Genomic DNA, 17,524 nt, shown 5'->3' with positions numbered 1-17,524 from the left:
TGTTTGTTGTTCTGCTGCCCAGAGGAGGAGAGTGTGGGTGAGGAGTGAGCCTCCCAGGCGGGCTGTCCTTTTCCTGGGAGAGTGGGGACAGTCCTGGGCAGGTTCTGCCTCGGGATCTCTCACAGGCCTCCCCCAGCCAGAAGTCCAGTGGGAGGATGGTGGCAACAGAAGGCCCACGAGCGGTTCACGTGGTGCAGCCGCTCCTTGCAGCCTGAATGGGCCCCCAGCTTCTCAGGCCCCGCAGAACAAGCGCCCGGAAAGCTACCCACTCCCTTCGCCCCCTCTCCACTCAGATGCTGGCTGAGGAGAGCCGCTGGCCCCGGCCCTCGGGGAGCTGGTGAGCGGAGCTGTCCTGACCACGACGCTCCTCTCCCTCAGGTCCCAATTAATGGATTCTGACATGGATTATGAAAGGCCAAACGTAGAGACCATCAAGTGCGTTGTGGTGGGAGACAACGCGGTGGGCAAGACCAGGCTCATCTGTGCCCGGGCCTGCAATGCTACCCTCACCCAGTACCAGCTGCTCGCCACCCATGTGCCCACGGTTTGGGCCATCGACCAGTATCGGGTGTGCCAGGAGGTAAGGCTGCAAGGCCGCTCGGCTGGGGGTCCGCCCCGTGTGTTTGGGCTTCTTCCCAAGCCACAGCTCAGTGTGTGCAAACACGGCCGGCCCGCCTGTGCTGAGCTCACGAGCTCACTCACAGAGGCCCCTGGGGATGGGGTGGGGGCAGCTGAAGAGGAAGGAGCCTCAGGAGAGAGGACTGAGGGAAGCCCACCCCAGGGGAAGTATCCTTAACCATTTGTGTTTTGCATGGCTGAGATGGTGCCTGAGACCCAGGCTTGGCTTAGGGCGGGCATCTTGTGCAATCACAGCCCCCGGTAAAGGGGAGGTGTTGGAGAGACGAGGGCAGAGAGGAAGAAAGAAGCTGTTGGCCAGTACCAAAACCAGAGGCAGGTGAAGTGGGGAACAGGGCAGGCCCCCTGAGATCCCTTCCACCCCAGCACAGTCTGCCCTCTCCGAGGCTCTTCGCTTCTGGCCAGCTTCGAGCCCACTCCTGCTGTTGGATCTGCAGAGATGGCACCCAGACAGGGATGTTCTGGGCACGGCACACAGAGGGAGCTGCCCGGACCCTAGCCAGCTCTGTCCCTCCACCCCCATGCTGTCTGGGACCCCCAGGGATAAGCCGGCGCTACCCTGAGCTGACATGCAGAGGCTCCTAGAACCATCGCCCCTGATTCCCGCTCCTCTCCCTCCCTGCCACACCCCACAGGTGCTGGAACGCTCCAGAGATGTGGTAGATGATGTCAGCGTCTCCCTCCGCCTCTGGGACACCTTTGGAGACCACCACAAAGACCGTCGCTTTGCTTATGGGAGGTGGGTAATGCCTTCGGGGAGCCAGGCGGATGGGTCTCCCCTGCTTTCCCAGGGAAGAGCAAGGCTGGGAAATTTCAGCTGGGTGGAGGGAGCAGAGAAGGCAGCTCGGCAGACCTCACGGGGGAGGCATTCCGGGGCCGTGGAAGGAGCCGGCTTTGGAGTCAGGAGTCCTGGTTGGACTCTCAGCCTTGCTACCTGTCAGCTCTGTGACTAGGCACAATTAGGGGAACTGTTCTGAATTGATTTTCCTCAGCCGTGGATTGTAAAGTGGTGATTTCTAGCCTGTAAGATAGCCATGAGGTCAAAAGGAGGGTTTTCAAAAGCTCTAAAATGCTGAATTAGAGGTCTGTAAATTAGGGGTCCTATTAGTATACATTCTGTGAGCGGATGCCTATGACCGATGTGGAATGTAGTGTAGGGTGGGGTGGGTATGTGTGTTCACCCTTGTTCCCAGGGCAGGCAGCTGACCATCAGCTTTCCCTGCCTGTAACCCCACTCTCCTACCCCCAGATCCGATGTGGTGGTTCTGTGCTTCTCCATTGCCAACCCCAATTCCCTCCACCATGTCAAGACCATGTGGTACCCAGAAATCAAGCACTTCTGCCCCCGAGCACCTGTCATCTTGGTGGGGTGCCAGCTGGACCTGCGCTATGCGGACCTGGAGGCTGTCAATAGGGCCAGGCGACCCTTGGCTAGGTAGGGAGTACCATTGCTAAGGGAAGGGGAAGGGGGAAGACAGAGGGAGGGGGTGCATCTCCATGGCTCCCTGTTCAGCCCTGACGGAGTCTGCTCGGCCTCACATCTCACCCTTGATTTTAAGCAAGCCATGCGGGGGCCCAAAGAGTGTCCACTCATTCATTTATTCACTCATCCATCCGTGCATTCATGCATCTGTTGTACCCTTTGTGGGCAATCCTGGGCTGAGCACCATGGGAGGGAAGGAGAAAAGGTGGTAGTCTTTGCATGAAAGGGGCTTACGAACATGCTGGAAGATGAACTCCATGTATGGCTGTGTTAAAAACCAGCGTGGAACACTGCATGCTAATTGCCAGAGAGGGAGGTGGTGCTGCCACTGCTTTGAACTGGGGAGGGCAGGTGGCTGGCATAAGTACGGAAGGCTTCCTGCAAGAGGAGGGGTTGGAAGTGGGCCCTAAAGGACTGGTAAGATTTGACTAAACAGAGGAGAAAGGGCAGGAATCAGACAGAGACAGATCCTGAGCCATCCCCTGAAGAACAGGCAGGCTCTGGAGAGCTGCCTCTCCCCTCTTCTCCAGTTCCCCCGCAACATGTTTGGTTTTCCTTCTTGAACCTGCCAGGCCCATCAAGCCCAATGAGATCCTTCCCCCAGAGAAGGGTCGGGAGGTGGCCAAGGAGCTGGGCATCCCCTACTATGAGACCAGTGTGGTGGCCCAGTTTGGCATCAAGGACGTCTTTGACAATGCCATCCGCGCCGCGCTCATCTCCCGCCGCCACCTGCAGTTCTGGAAATCCCACCTCCGCAATGTGCAGCGGCCTCTGCTGCAGGCGCCCTTCTTGCCTCCCAAGCCGCCTCCCCCCATCATCGTGGTGCCCGACCCCCCCTCCAGCAGCGAGGAGTGCCCCGCCCACCTCCTGGAGGACCCGCTGTGCGCGGATGTCATACTGGTGCTGCAGGAGCGGGTGCGCATCTTTGCCCACAAGATCTACCTCTCCACCTCCTCCTCCAAGTTCTACGACCTATTTCTCATGGACCTGAGTGAGGGGGAGCTGGGGGGCCCCTCGGGCCCCGGGGGCCCCCGCCCAGAGGACCACCGGGGTCACCCCGATCACCACCACCACCATCACCACCACCACCATGGCCGGGACTTCCTGCTGCGGGCGGCCAGCTTTGACGTATGCGAGAGCGTGGAGGAGGGTGGGGGCTCGGGGCCTGCTGGGCTCCGTGCCTCTACCAGCGATGGGATCTTACGTGGCAATGGAACAGGTTATCTGCCTGGGAGGGGCCGGGTACTATCTTCCTGGAGCCGAGCTTTTGTGAGCATCCAGGAGGAAATGGCAGAAGATCCTCTGACCTACAAGTCCCGGCTGATGGTGGTGGTAAAGATGGATAACTCCATCCAGCCGGGGCCCTTCCGGGCTGTTCTGAAGTACCTGTACACCGGGGAGCTGGACGAAAATGAGCGCGACCTCATGCACATCGCCCACATTGCCGAACTACTTGAGGTCTTTGATCTGCGCATGATGGTGGCCAACATTCTCAACAACGAGGCCTTCATGAACCAAGAGATCACTAAGGCCTTCCATGTCCGCCGGACCAACCGGGTGAAGGAGTGCTTGGCAAAAGGCACCTTTTCAGGTATGGACTGTGCTCAGGAAGCGACTGCCAGAGGGCAGGGGCCTTCCCTCCCATTAGCCTTCGGAAGAGTTCAGGTCGGTCCCCTCAGCATTCTGAGTCATCTCAGCTGCTGATGTCCTTGAGATACGGTGGCCCTGCTCCTAAAGCCTCGTCCCCAAGCCCGGGAGCGTGGTCATATTGCACTCTCCATGAGCGGCTTCAGAAGGAAGTGGGCTGTCTGGGGACAGTTGGTCTTTGGGATGGGTTCTCCCTCATTCTTTCATCACATCCTCACAGGATGCCTCTTCTCCCTGACAGATGTGACCTTCATCCTGGACGATGGCACCATCAGCGCCCATAAGCCCCTGTTGATTTCCAGCTGTGACTGGATGGCCGCCATGTTTGGGGGACCATTCGTGGAGAGTTCCACCAGGGAGGTAAGCTAGGAGGGAAACAGGTGGGAAGGAGAAAGAGATCTTCACCCTTCCCACCTGAGGCATCTGCCATTTTTACTGGTACTTCTTCAGCACTGACTGCGTGCTTGCCCACCGCGGAGTGCCAGACTCAAGACAAGTTTATGAGCTAGGTCCCATAGCCAAGGATCTTATGATATTTCAAGACAGGGGGATCATAGTGATATCTTCACTTCATGGTGTAGAAAGCACTTTTGATACATTGTCTCATATCTCACCTCACACAACTTCTACACATGGCTTCGTGTTCCCACTTTATGAGGAAGGATGAATCCATCACTGTTTTAAATGTAGGTCTTACTATTACTTAGGTACGGTGAAGCCCACAGATCAGAAGAAAATTGCCATTGGGCAGAGAGATTTTTGTACTCTCAGGCCTAGGGGACCAAACAGGGAAGCACCAGGGTAAGTCTGGAGGCAGAGGGAACAAAGGGAACAGCGAACAGGAGTTGTCACTGCATTTTCTATGTGAAGGAATGAGTGAGGCAGGGTGAGCAGGCTTAGGACTGGCTAGTCTGAATAATTTCAGCAGGCTTTGGGGCTGTCCCAAATGGTCTGGTGCCTGGCCTTGGGGTGACTAGGGCAGGGGAGAGTGGCGGAGAGAGGGAGCCTGATAAAGAAGATGGCTGGGGTGTAGACTGGCTGGGTTTGGTTTGTTTGCACGGGAAAGGCATGCTGACTGCCCCCTTTCCTAATGCTAAGATCGGCTAACCCTGGGAGGGGCAGCCCCTCATGGGGTCAGCGTGGCCCCAGATGTCAAAGCAGCAGAAGACAATTAAAAAAAAAGATGCTTCATTCACCTTTCCCTCTAATCAGCGCTGCTCCAACACGACTATTCTGTCACTGTTTCAGGCATTGAGACTGGAAACTAGGAGCTGGAAGGGGCATGTCAGTGCATTCTTAGAAATACTCTTTCACTCTGTTCTGTCCTTTCCCTTCTCGTGGCTGAGCAGGGTGGCTCAGGCTGAGGTCCTTGTTTTGTCTCTTTTCTTTGAACTCCTGTACTGTTGGTTGTCCACAGTCAGCCTCACAGTTCCCAAGGTCCAACTTTGTGCAACTCCCTGAGGTTCTGAGGGTCCGCACGCTGTTTCCTCACCTGGTCTGGGATTTCTCTTCTCCCCACCTCTCCTCAGCCCCACTGTGTGCTAGTCCCTTAGTAGGAGCTCAACAAACACTTGAGGGAAAGATGGGAGGACAAACAGCACAAGACAGCATCCTGTGACATAGAATAACAGTTTCTTGTTTCTTTTTTTTTAGATTTTTATTTATTTGACAGAGAGAGATCACAAGTAGGCAGGCAGAGAGGGGGAAGTAGGCTTCCTGCTGAGCAGAGACCCTCCACCACCCCATGCAGGACTCGATCCCGGGACCCTGAGATCATGACCTGAGCCTAAGCAGAGGCTTAACCCACTGAGTCACCCAGGTGCCCTTAGAATAACAGTTTCTTAAGATTTCTGGGAATAAAGTCCTTCCGGAAGGCTCAGTGGAGAGTTGAGCTATGAGCTGGTCTCTGATCCTGAAAGCATGAGTGGATTTGCCTTCTGTGAGTGTGAGACGAGGCGCTCTCTGGAGCCAGAGGGACCAGCCTGCCCTAGGCACTTCTCGGTACCATAGAAGCAGCCTTCAAGCTCCAGATGACTCCCATGCAGCCCGGAGAGACTCGTGTCTGATGAGAAAGCAGTTTCTGTGGCAGTACTGCTCGGAAGAGATCCCAGGGGCCCAGGCAGCCCGGGAGAAGCCAGCTGGGGTTGGCTTTGCTCCTTCATAGCCCTCTTGCACTGCCCTCTGCAAGGCCAGGAGGGGGCCCCAGGGTGGGTTCAGGGGGCAGGAAGCATTCCTTCAGACACCTTGCAAGCCAGCACGGCTTTGGAAGCATGCCAGTGAGAATCCTGGTCCTTTGATTTATTTATTAAAGCTGTATTTATTTAGAGAGAGAGAGGGAGAGGGAGTGCACACAGTGAACCTGGGGAAGAGCAGAGGGAGAGGGAGAGAGTCTCTAGCAAACTCCCCACTGAGCGAGCGTGGAGCCCCATGCAGGGCTCGATCTCAGGACCCTGAGATCACGACCTCAGCTGAACTTGAGAGTCTGATGCTCCACCCACTGAGCCGCCCAGGCGCCCTGAAAAACATCCTTTTGAAATGTCAGAGTGCCGCTGACTGGGGTGGTCAGCACACGGGCTTGGTGCAGGTTTTGCCTTGGGAGACAGGCCTCGGGGGGCCTTCGGAGCTGTACAAGGGCGGCTCAGGGACAGCTGCCCGTGCAGGGGAGCCAGCGAGAGGGCAGGGGGCCTTTTGAGTTTCCCCAGCCTGAGCTCGTCCTTCCGTGCAGCTGGGCCTTCCTGGGCCTTGTGTCTCCCTTCCCCGCAGGTGGTGTTCCCGTACACAAGCAAGAGCTGCATGAGGGCCGTGCTGGAGTACCTCTACACGGGCATGTTCACCTCCAGCCCCGACCTGGATGACATGAAGCTCATCATCCTGGCCAACCGCCTCTGCCTGCCGCACCTGGTTGCCCTCACAGGTACACGGGGACCCCTCTTGGGGAGAAGCCCTGGAAACCCACCCCACACCATCCCCCTGAGGTCCTGATGTCTCCTCTCACCTGCCTCCCTCCAGGGCACAGGCTGCAAGCAGCAGGGGATGGTGTCAACATAAAGGGAAATATGTGGATGAGCACTGGGGTTTGGGTGAAGACAGAGATGTAAAGAAGTGCATGTGAGAGGCAGGATGGTGTCACGTGATAGGCTCTCTGCAAAGGGCTCTGAGCCCCAAAGAGCAGTCTCCAGTTGACGACAGCACTGGTGTCCTGTCTGCTTGGCCGCAGTGGGGCGAGCTGAAGTGGAGAGGAATTGAACGCCATTCTCATTGCTCCCTTTGGTTCTCCTCCTCCTCCTCTGCCTTCTTTCCTCTTCCTTCTCTTCCTTCTGCTCTTTCTCCTGCTCTGCTTCTTTCTTCTTCCAAAAGCAGACAATAAACATTGACCCGCCACCCCAGGTCCTTGAAAAGCCCGGGAGACGGTGAGAAGCAGAAGGCGGCTTTTAGATCAGGCCACCTGCAGAGGCCCTGGGGAGGAGCAGGACCCAAAGCCACAGGGAAACCAAGCAGCAGGCAAGGAGGGGCAGGTCAGGGGCCCAAGGGGCTGGAGAAGAGGAATGGTGCCATCCAGATAAAGGGAGTCTGGGGCCGGCGATGCGGGCAGGCAGAAGACTCCCGTTGATGTTGGAATTAGTCTTTGCATGGTGTAGGTGTTGGTGTTGGTCCCCGTGCTGCTCTTGATATTGGGGTCTGTGTTCTTGGGCAGGTCAGGGTGCAGAGAGCAGGGCCTTAGATACTGAGTTGGGATTCAGGGAAGGACCTAGCATCAGAGCTGCTGGGGCTCCAGACCGATGATTAAGACTGGGACTCACATAGGAGGAAAACAGCAATACCATGATGAGAAATTAGTTGATTGGTTGTTTTTGTTTGTTTTCTTGGGTTGTTGTTGTTGTTGTTTTTTAAGGATTTATTTATTTATTTATTCATTTGACAGAGAGAGAGAGAGATCACAAGTAGGCAGAGGCAGGCAGAGAGAGGGGCAGAAGCAGGCTCTCTGCCGAGCAGAGAGCCTGACACGGGGCTCGACCCCAGAACCGAGATCATGACCTGAGCCGAAGGCAGACACTTAACGATGGAGCCACCCAGGCACCCCAAGAAATTAGTTTTAAGATGGTGCTTGGGGGCCCCTGGGTGGCTTAGTGGGTTAAAGCCTCTGCCTTTGGCTCCGGTCATGATCTCAGGGTCCTAGGATCGAGCCCTGTGTCAGACTCTCTGCTCAGTGGGGAGCCTGCTTCTCCCTTTCTCATCCTCCCTCCTGCCTACTTGTGATCTCTCTCTCTTGCTCTCTTTTTTTTTTTTAAAGATTTTTTATTTATTTATTTGACAGAGAGAAATCACAAGTAGACGGAGAGGCAGGCAGAGAGAGAGAGAGAGGGAAGGAGGCTCCCTGCCGAGCAGAGAGCCCGATGCAGGACTTGATCCCAGGACCCTGAGATCATGACCTGAGCCGAAGGCAGCAGCTTAACCACTGAGCCACCCAGGCGCCCTCTCTTGCTCTCTCTTAAATAAATAAAATCTTAAAAAAAAAAAAAATATATGGTGCTTGGTCATAGGAATAAGGAAGAAATCATTGATCAGAATTTGAATGTGAAGAGCTGAGCCTACAGAGAGAGTCCAGGGGCTCTAGTTGGAGACACAGAGGGCTTTAGGGTGGGGAGCAAGAGAGAAGCTTCTAGAGATCACAGCTGAAACTGTATGTCCACCAGAGCTGCCTCTGGAAGGTGGTGTGGTCTTCACAGAGCACAGACAAATTCCAAACTCTTGGACCGACTAGTTCAACTTTTGAAAGACTGTCTCCAAAGAAATGACCTAAAGGCAAAATACATATAAAGATGTTTCTGTAAGTTTGCTTCATCACAGTGGGCGATCAGAAACAAGTCAGCTGTCACAAATGTTCAGCTGCGCCGCTGCGTGAAGAGGCTTATAGAAAATACCCACTGAAGGACTTTTCCTGGGCAACGGTCCGTCTGTACTATGAAGCATGCAGACGTGGGTTGTGCACGTACCTTGTCAAGGATCAGCAGGAAATGCTGAGCATGGTATAATTGGTGATGCTCTAGGTTTTGGGAGATAGGCTTTCTATGAAGTTATTGATTCAAGCTTAAAACTTGTTCATTGTTCAATAGAGTGCCAGTGCAGGAAGCTTATGTTCAGCTTTACAAATTATTACAGAGTCGAAGTCCCAGATCAGGAGCTGGCACCTTGCCAGCCATAGCAGAAGCCCTCTGCCTGGCCCCACCAATCACAGGTCTTTCCCCATCCTCAGGAGGAACACTTTGCCTATTGCTCCTTTGTCAGATAGACTTTTTATTGGCCTTACTTCGTGTTTCTTATAGTTTTATCTTCCATGTGTGAATCCTTAAACACATGGTCTTATTTTTTAAAAGCCTTTCAAATTTCTTCTAATCTAAAGTGCTTGTCCATTAAAATTTTTCTCCCCTTGCAATTTATCTATTGGACAAAACCCACTGATGTTCCAAAAAATCTAGATTTTTCTCTGATTGGCCATTGGATCTAGGGGCTTGATCAGATTCATATTGAATTTTCTTTTGCCCAAACTACTTCTTAGGTTATTCCAGTTCTGTTTTGTTTTAAGATTTTATTTTTAAGTAATCTCAACTCGATCTCAAGACCCAGTGTGGGCCTTGAACTCACAACCCCGAGATCAGGGGTCGTATGCTCCACCAACTGAACCAGCCAGGCACCCCATTTCTGGTTTTCATCCAGAAGCCTTTTCTCCTTTTGCAATCTTTTGGTGATGTTAGCAGCCACTGAGCATCATTGCCTGGATCCATTGATTTGTGAGGCATAAAGTGATAATATTCCAATTCAGTCATTCCTTATCTTTTGGACTACTCTGAAAAAGAGCAGCTTCCCCTCACCTGATCTTTGCTTACCCAGTGGTCTGGTTCATATAGGAAGAGCAAATGAATGCTTGGTTTTATCCTTTCATTTACTGGTTTTCGAGATTCATTTTTTTCCCTTCACCCTTTGAGGGTGCCCAATTAGTTTTTGCTTTTAAGGATTATTACAAACATACTCAATTGGCTTCAGATAATCACAGTCATCTTCCGTGAAACTGAAATACCACACTGCACCTTTTGCCAGCAGAGTCTCTTCAAGCTGGCACAGAGTGAGCTTTCTGGTTATGTGGTATAACGAGATGTTCCTGGTTCTTTTTTTTTTTTTTTTTAATTTCCTGGTTCATTTTATACATCTCCTGCCCCAAACCTCGAATCAGTCACTTCTCTAAGAAGTCTGTTTCCTATAGTTGGGCATGGTATTTCAAGACTATAATCTGAGCACTTGGGATGCACATTACTACTGTATTGTTTCTGGAGCTGGGAAATAGATTTTAAAGTTTGTTTATTCGAGAGGGAGAGAGAGAGAGAGCACATTAGGCGGGGAGCAGAAGGAGAGGAAGAGAGAGAATCTTAAGCAGGTTCCGTCCCCAGTGCAGAGACTGACACAGAGCTCGATCTCATGACCCTGAGATCATGACCTGAGCCGAAATCAAGAGTCGGATACTTAACCGACTGAGCCACCCCGGTGCCCCCGTGAAGATAAAATGCCTCATGAGTTTATACTGATACAATCAAACTTCAGGATTAAAAGCATTTACTTCTTTAAGGTAAATGTTTAAAAATAAAATGTAAGGTTTGTTCACGATTTGTGGTCAAGTTTCAATGAACACAAATAGCTAGACTCACTCCATAGTTGTAATTCACAGTTCTCAGCAGTCCTGAGAGTTACACCCTCTCCCATCAGTGCCAACAGCTGGTTCTGCCTAGGGCTTTCACCCTCCATACACCAGACCACTGGGTACAGCGAATGCACAGAACAGTTCTCCTACGTGGCTCTAACTCATATCTACCTCCATTTCCCATCCCCAGTCTACTGGGAAAGTCTTGCAGTAATCCCAGTTTCCCCACTGGTGGAGCAGACTTCAGTCACATGTGGGCTTTCCTGGCCTGCTGGGACTTGCCACTGGCCCTCCTCTCTCTCTCTGCCCTGCAGTGGAGCCCGGCCGGAGGGATAGGTGAGGGCATGTCCATTCATGTGACTCTTCAGCTGATTCCTGACTGTGTGTGTCACAGAGCAGTACACAGTGACCGGGCTGATGGAAGCAACACAGATGATGGTGGACATTGATGGGGACGTCCTCGTGTTCCTAGAACTGGCTCAGGTATGATGGCAAGGGAACACCTCTCGCCAGAATTTTTTTTTTTTTAATATTTTTATTTATTCATTTGAGAAAGAGAGAGACAAAAAGAGCACAGGCAGAGTTGAGGGAGAAACACACTCCCCACTGAGCTGGGAGCCGGACGTGGGGTCGATGGATCATGACCTTAGCTGAAGGCAGATGCTTAACCATCTGAGCCACCCAGGCACTGCTCTCTCCAGCATTCTTGACTCTGGGCCCTGTCTGCCCACTGGTGGTGGCTGAGGAAGGCTGGCAGGTGGTGGGTAGGAAGGGAGCCTGCTGTGAGACATGGTTCCCTTGTCTCTTGAGTAGGGCCCATCTCGCGCCGGGAGGAGAGGCTGGCCATGCTGGGAAGGTCCTGAGGCATCGTAGGACCATAGGGCAGGGGACAGAGGCCCAGTCTTGTGTGTAAATGTGGTTGCAGCATGCTGAGGTCATTGAGGACTCTTCATCTAAAAGGAGCTACCCCCTTCCTTATTCCCAAGCAGACAAGCAACGCGTCTTGCACAGCCCTCCAAGTGCAGAATTCTGCCCCCAGAAGCCAGCAGACATTGCGGCTTTGAGGCACACAGATGCGGCTGGGGAAGTGGGCTCTCTAAGCCTGGCTGTCTGCCCCTCCATGCAGGCTGCCTGGCGGGTGGAGGAGGACATCTGGTGGGGGGGAATCTAAGGAGGACAGGAACAGATGGAAGGCACCACACACACATCTGTGGATTTCTGTGGGTGCTGGGGACAGGGCTGCGGTGACGTGACAGTGGCGTTAGTGGGGCAAGGAGCAAATTCAGGGTTTTCTCACGCTTTTGTGTGGGTTTGCCTCCCAAGATGGGCTCATTACAGCTGCAGGGCTTTGCCCCTCTGCACGAAAGCTTTGGCTCTGCGGACAGCTGTGGGTGACCATGCAGACCCCACACCCCAGGGCTCCAGCAGAGGTGCTTTTCTCTCTCTCCCCAGTTCCACTGCGCATACCAACTGGCCGACTGGTGTCTTCACCACATCTGCACCAACTACAACAACGTGTGCCGCAAGTTCCCCCGAGACATGAAGGCCATGTCCCCAGGTGAGCATCTCTTGCAAGACCAGCCCGTGCTCCCAACTACCCCCCTGCCCCCCCCCCCATGCCACAGGGCGTCCAGAAGCAGCCAGAGATCCTGGGGCTGCACTTGAGCTCTTGGCTGGGGCAAGCAGCTGGCAAAGGTGTATCAGGCCAAACAGAGGGGAGCCCGGGAAAACAGCAGGGCAGCTGGGAACCGCAGGTGATCCACTTTACCTCTCTGGGCATCTGTTTCTCACAAGTACAAAGAAGGTGTTGGGTTTCTGGTATTTTTTTTTTCCAGGGGTGGGAGTGCATTTTGGTATTTCAGACTTGGTGTATTTTTTTTTTCAGAGTTGGCATTTTTCAGACAGGACTCCACAATAAGAAATAGATTTTGTTGTGAGCCAGTGCATGTAGAAAAACCATGTCCATTGTTTTTAATGCTGCTCATGACCCAACATATGGATTTCACAACCTAGAAATGGGCACAGCTTGGTCCACCCAGGTCCAGGTATCCTCAGAGGTCCCTGTGGTTCCACTTCTGCTTAATTAATGTCCCCAGTCCTGGAGCCCAGCAGGAACTGCACAGACTCCCGGGAGCGGTGTGGTAGCCTGCCCGAGTTCCTGCCACTCTGTGTCCCTCACATCTTCACTGGGCACCCCGCTGTCTCCTTTACCCCTGTGGGCATTTTCTTTCCAAACCACAGCTTCGAGCGCATCACTGCCCTGGTCCAAACCTTCCACACCAGCCTCGCCTTCTAGAATCAGTCTGAACCCCTCTGCCTAGCCATTCTGTCCAGGCTGATCTTCTTTGTCCTTCTGCAGCCCTCCCTCCCCTTCCCGCAGAAGCCAGCTCAGCCTCTCGCGGCCCGTCTCCCTCTTCACGCCCGGCCCCAGCCCAGTTCATTCCCAGCACAGTGAGGCCCATCCAGGCTGTCCCTCCATCATGGAGCCCAGCAGAGTGGAAGTGCCTTTCTCTGGCACTGGTGCGGACTTTCTAGAAGAAGCTCTGTGGGTACACGGAGGGCTCTGACAGCAGGACTGATACTCTGGTGCTGGGACTGGGCATGCCCTGGTTCGAAGCCCCCAGCAGGGGCGTGGGGATGGGGGTGGCCCCTGGATGCCCTCCATGTCCCAGACTCCTTGCGCCCGTCTCCTGCCCGCCTTCTAACCAAGCTCTCTGGCGTTGTGCCCCAGAAAACCAGGAGTACTTCGAGAAGCACCGGTGGCCGCCCGTCTGGTACCTGAAGGAAGAGGATCACTACCAGCGGGCACGGAAGGAGCGTGAGAAGGAGGACTATCTCCACCTGAAACGGCAGCCCAAGCGGCGGTGGCTGTTCTGGAACAGTCCCTCCTCTCCGTCCTCTTCTGCAGCCTCCTCGTCATCCCCATCTTCCTCCTCGGCTGTGGTCTGAGACGCTGCCATCCTCTTCTGACCCTGCTGCTCTTCCCCCCACTCGCCTTTGCCCCTCTGCTCTTCTGCACCGCCCCTCCACCTTCCAGGGACAAGGGGACCCACGTAACCAGGACCCCAAGGGCAGAGCTGTTCTCACCAGCTGACGTAGCTCAGCGAGAGAGGAGGGGGGCCTTGTGGATCAGTGCAGGGAACCCCTGCAGGGGACCCTAGTTCCAGAGCGGGGTGGTAGGCTGACAGCTGCAGAGAGGCAGGGGGCAGGGAGGGCGCAGAGAGCTCTGGCATCTGACTCTGGCGTGGAGAATGCTGGGGTCCATGGGAGACTCTCCCAGCCAGGAAGCTGTGAGGCTCGGTCTGTGGAGGCGGCCCCCTCCCAGGAGTGGCTGTGCACAGAGAGGGTCTTGTCTCTTGGCCACATTTTTCCATCCACGGACCTGAGGGTAGCAGATGTTTTGTGGGGCGCCTACTCAGATCCTTGCTGGAGAGGTCAGGGTAGAAATGAAACTTTCAGACCCAACTCGAGGCTTCCACATCCTGGGGTGAAGCTGCTGAGGCCATGGGTGGGAAGGCCCTCCCTCCCTGGGTGTGAGTGTCCAGGCCTGATCAAGGATGGCACAGCCTGGTCTGAGCTTTTGGTCTTGGCGCAGTGAGAAACTTCTCCCTCCCCGTCCTTGCCTCACTCAGATCCAGAGATGGGAACCGAAGGAAACAGCTGGAACAGGATCGGAGAAAGTTGGGGGGGTGGTTTCTGGGTGCAGCAACCCCATGCTCTTCTGGGCTGCTCCCCCTGCCTCTGGTTAGCACGGCTTCTTAGCACGGTGGGGCAAAATTAGCAAAAAACAAAACAAAACAAAAACAAAAACAAAAACAAAAAACACAGAAAAACCGAAATCCCAAACAGCAGCAAAATCACCCCCAACAAAAACATGTTGGCTTCTATCCCCTTGAAGAAAAACAACAACAGAAAAAGACCCTGTAGAGTTTACAAACAGGGGCTTCCATGTTGAGGAGACAACAGTAGAGACTGTAAAATAATTCCAGAGCCTTCGGGAAAGGACTCGTCACCCACTGCAGCTGGGGATGCACAGGCCTTGCTGGCCGGCTCTGAGGATGGCACGAGTTCTGAGTTAGCACGCTGGGATTGAGGCTTCGGGGGCAGGGGCCGGGGCTTCTCAGGGCTTGAACGTGGCATTGGACCCCAGCTTTGCCCATCACTAGAATCAGTTCTGGACTTCAGAAAGTGGCCATTCCCAGAATGGGGGGAGGGGGTCAAAGGGCAGGGGAAAGGGCAATGACTAGGAAGACAGGTCCCTGTAATGAAGGATCACAGGACATGAACTCCCTTAGTGCTGGTTGGTGGGCAGGGGGTTGGGGGAGAAGGAGAGACATGAGCAGGGCAAAGCAAAGTCAGCCCCAGGAAGAGGGGAACCAGACTAGAGGGTTGTGGGGGTTAAGACAGCAGCTTGTGACCCCATGGGGAAAAGCTGGGCCACATTTTACCTCTCCCGGTATTGTGATCCTAACCCATGTTTCACCCCCACACGGTTATGTCGACTTAAAAGCAAGAGTCTCACAGATGATGGGTGGAACCCTGGGCTGGGCTCCACCAACAGGACCCAGGCTTCGGGTCTGGGGTCAGGCAAACCCGGAAACAGGAAAAGTCTGCAACAGTTTTGCAGTACAGAGATCTAGAGATTCAATGGTAAGTCCCCAGCAAGAGAAGAAGCAGGAGGTGACAGGCTGGGCAGGTCTGGGGTGGCTGCACCCCCTGATGTTTGAGCCATGGACTTTTCCAAGGCGGGAAGTGTTTCTCCTTCTGGCCGGCTGGCAGGCCAGACATGTGCTCCTGCCCACTGAGTTCTCATCCTTGGCTTCAGGGCGAGGCTGAGGAACCAACAGGCAAGGACAGGAGGCCGCTCGCAAGGGGGTGCGGCTCTGCACCCAGCACCCTCACTCTGGGGAAGGGAGCCAGAGGTGGGGCCATGGTGTCTCTCGGGAACTCCTGGTGAGAGGGAGGGAGAGCAAAAACCTACACTCCAGGGGGAGGGGCAATTGGGGGGCTGGGCAGTGTGGCCCACTGATGAGGATGCAGAAAGGCCAAGGGGAGAGTCAGGGTGGTCTTGGAGGTGCAGGGAACCCACGGGAGAGGACCCACAGGACCATCCCAGCGACCAGGGTGGGCTCACCCCTTAGGGACCCACTGCCCCTTCCTAGCTGCACTCTGGGGGCCGAGCAGGCCCCTGTGCAAGCCAGATAGACCACCTGGAGAGGCTGTGTGGCAGCCAGGCCAGAGCTGGTGACCTCCCAGGAGAGAGGAAGGAGGAGGGAGGGCTGAATTCCAGTCCCCCAAGAACCTGGCATTTGGAAAGGCAGGGTGATAGGAAGGACAAGTCACAAGAACACACACCCCTGTACTCGTGTCACTCAAGCTGCTTCAGAGGAGAGTGGGAGGGTGGGGGAGAAAAAACACACACACCTCTTTTTATATAAGGTTTCATATTTAATTTGGTCATGAATTCATAAATACATGAGTATTTTGTACCTAGTGGCCTGCCTCGTATTGTTTGATATGTCCCACAACCTCTCCAGAGGAGGCACCTTCCCCTGGGACGAAGCATGAAAGGGCACCAATCGCCAGCGCAATGCCAAGTGCCTGCTGAGGACCAAGTGCAGGATTGGATCGGTTCCATGCTCTGATGCAGTTGACTTTAAATGAGGAAGCCTGACCAGTCCTGATAGGCTAATTCCTCAGACGGGCACTCAGGTCCTGTGAGAAGGAGTGCAGATGCACTGAAGGCCGACTGGCAAAAATTCACAGCTCCTTCTGAAGATGCAAGCACCCCACATGCAAGGTGCGGCAGAGGCAGGAAACCCAGAGTCTTCCAGGAATGGGAAGGTTGGGGGTGGGGGGTGGGAACCTCTGGAAGCAAGTGGGAGAGGGAGGGAAATAGTGAGGCCATGAGGATGTGCCCCCACCAGACTCTGCTAGAACATCAACTCCCTGAACGTACCTAAGTGTCCAGGCATTTGAACTGAGCCCTACCAGTCTGGGCACACACAGACCTTTGCACTGGGGAAGCCCAAAAACCCTGAGAATAAGCTCTATGCCATTATCCCGCCAGAACTGGGACATAGGTGTGGGAGGGGAGCTGCAGATGATGGGGCCAGAGGTCCATGCACGTGACCCGCAATGCAATGGCACATGACTGAGACCCTATCTGCCTCCTCAGCTCTGACCCATCTCCCACCCCCACCCAAGTCCATTGTATGACTGCCCCATTCAGGGGCACCTGCCCAAACACAGGGCTGCACAAGGCCACCCCTTCTCTTCACTCTCCCTACTTGGAAACATCTGCCTATAAGTAATATAAATATTCATACACCCATAAAGTTATCATGTTGGAAAGAGTGGGCACTTTAGAAGCTTCTGGCCATTGGATGCTGGAAAGCTCAAGCTGCGTTTGAGGGAGAACCGCAAGCCACCCCCAGAGGCAGGTATTTTCCTCTTCCCCTTTTGTGTCCCTACTCATTCTATGGCTTCCAGCTCCCATCCAGGTAACCCATGCAATTGAACTAAAAAAACACATTTCAAAAGGTTCTACATGCTCATAGAAATATATACAAAAATAGAGAAGTAGGAAAATGCACATCTTGTAGCATTAATGGTTAGATAGAAGTAAAAGCACACATACCAACTTGAGTGTGTCTTACAATATAAATACAAGTAAAAACTGCAATTCTGTTAGGATGAAGAAGTCTCATGAACTGAAAAGCATAACCTTTTAAAACAACTCTCAGTGCACATATGAACACATACAGGCACCTCAAACCTGACACAGCAGGTTTGCTTCCAGATCACCCCAACAAAGCAAATATCACAATCAAGCGAGTCAAATGAATCCTTCGGTTTCCCAGTGCATACAAAAGTTACGTCTACACCACACTGTAGTCTATTAAATGTTCAATAGCATTATTTTAAAACCATGTACTGAATTAAAATACTCTTTATTGCTACAAACTGCTAACCGTCATCTGAGCCTTCAGCGAGTCGCAGTCTTTTTGCTGGTGGAGGCTCTCGCCCCCATGTTGGTGGCGCTGACTGATCAGGGTGGTCCTTGC

The 17,524-nt window shown here is 53.7% G+C and overlaps 1 protein-coding gene across 3 annotated transcripts in view; it reads left to right on the top strand.

The window, feature by feature from the left end:
* RHOBTB2 (Rho related BTB domain containing 2) overlaps nt 1-15,950 on the top strand; it is a 29,262-nt gene extending 13,312 nt beyond the window's left edge. For 2 of the 3 annotated variants that reach the window (XM_082729242.1, XM_082729243.1), the window contains 9 exons: nt 379-580; nt 1,272-1,375; nt 1,886-2,071; nt 2,692-3,710; nt 4,008-4,126; nt 6,530-6,680; nt 10,852-10,940; nt 11,910-12,015; nt 13,189-15,950. In XM_082729242.1, the coding sequence (XP_082585368.1) occupies nt 379-580; nt 1,272-1,375; nt 1,886-2,071; nt 2,692-3,710; nt 4,008-4,126; nt 6,530-6,680; nt 10,852-10,940; nt 11,910-12,015; nt 13,189-13,406 (2,194 nt within the window). In that variant the 3' untranslated portion in view covers nt 13,407-15,950. Of the gene's footprint in view, nt 1-378; nt 581-1,271; nt 1,376-1,885; nt 2,072-2,691; nt 3,711-4,007; nt 4,127-6,529; nt 6,681-10,771; nt 10,941-11,909; nt 12,016-13,188 lie in introns of all 3 variants that reach the window. The other variant, XR_014311331.1, reaches the window with a different exon arrangement.
* The last annotated feature ends 1,574 nt before the right edge of the window (nt 15,951-17,524 follow it).

Source organism: Mustela nivalis (assembly GCF_964662115.1).
Source record: "Mustela nivalis genome assembly, chromosome: 4".
Classification (NCBI taxonomy): Eukaryota; Metazoa; Chordata; class Mammalia; order Carnivora; family Mustelidae; genus Mustela; species Mustela nivalis.
This window is presented reverse-complemented; position numbering and strand designations above follow the sequence as displayed.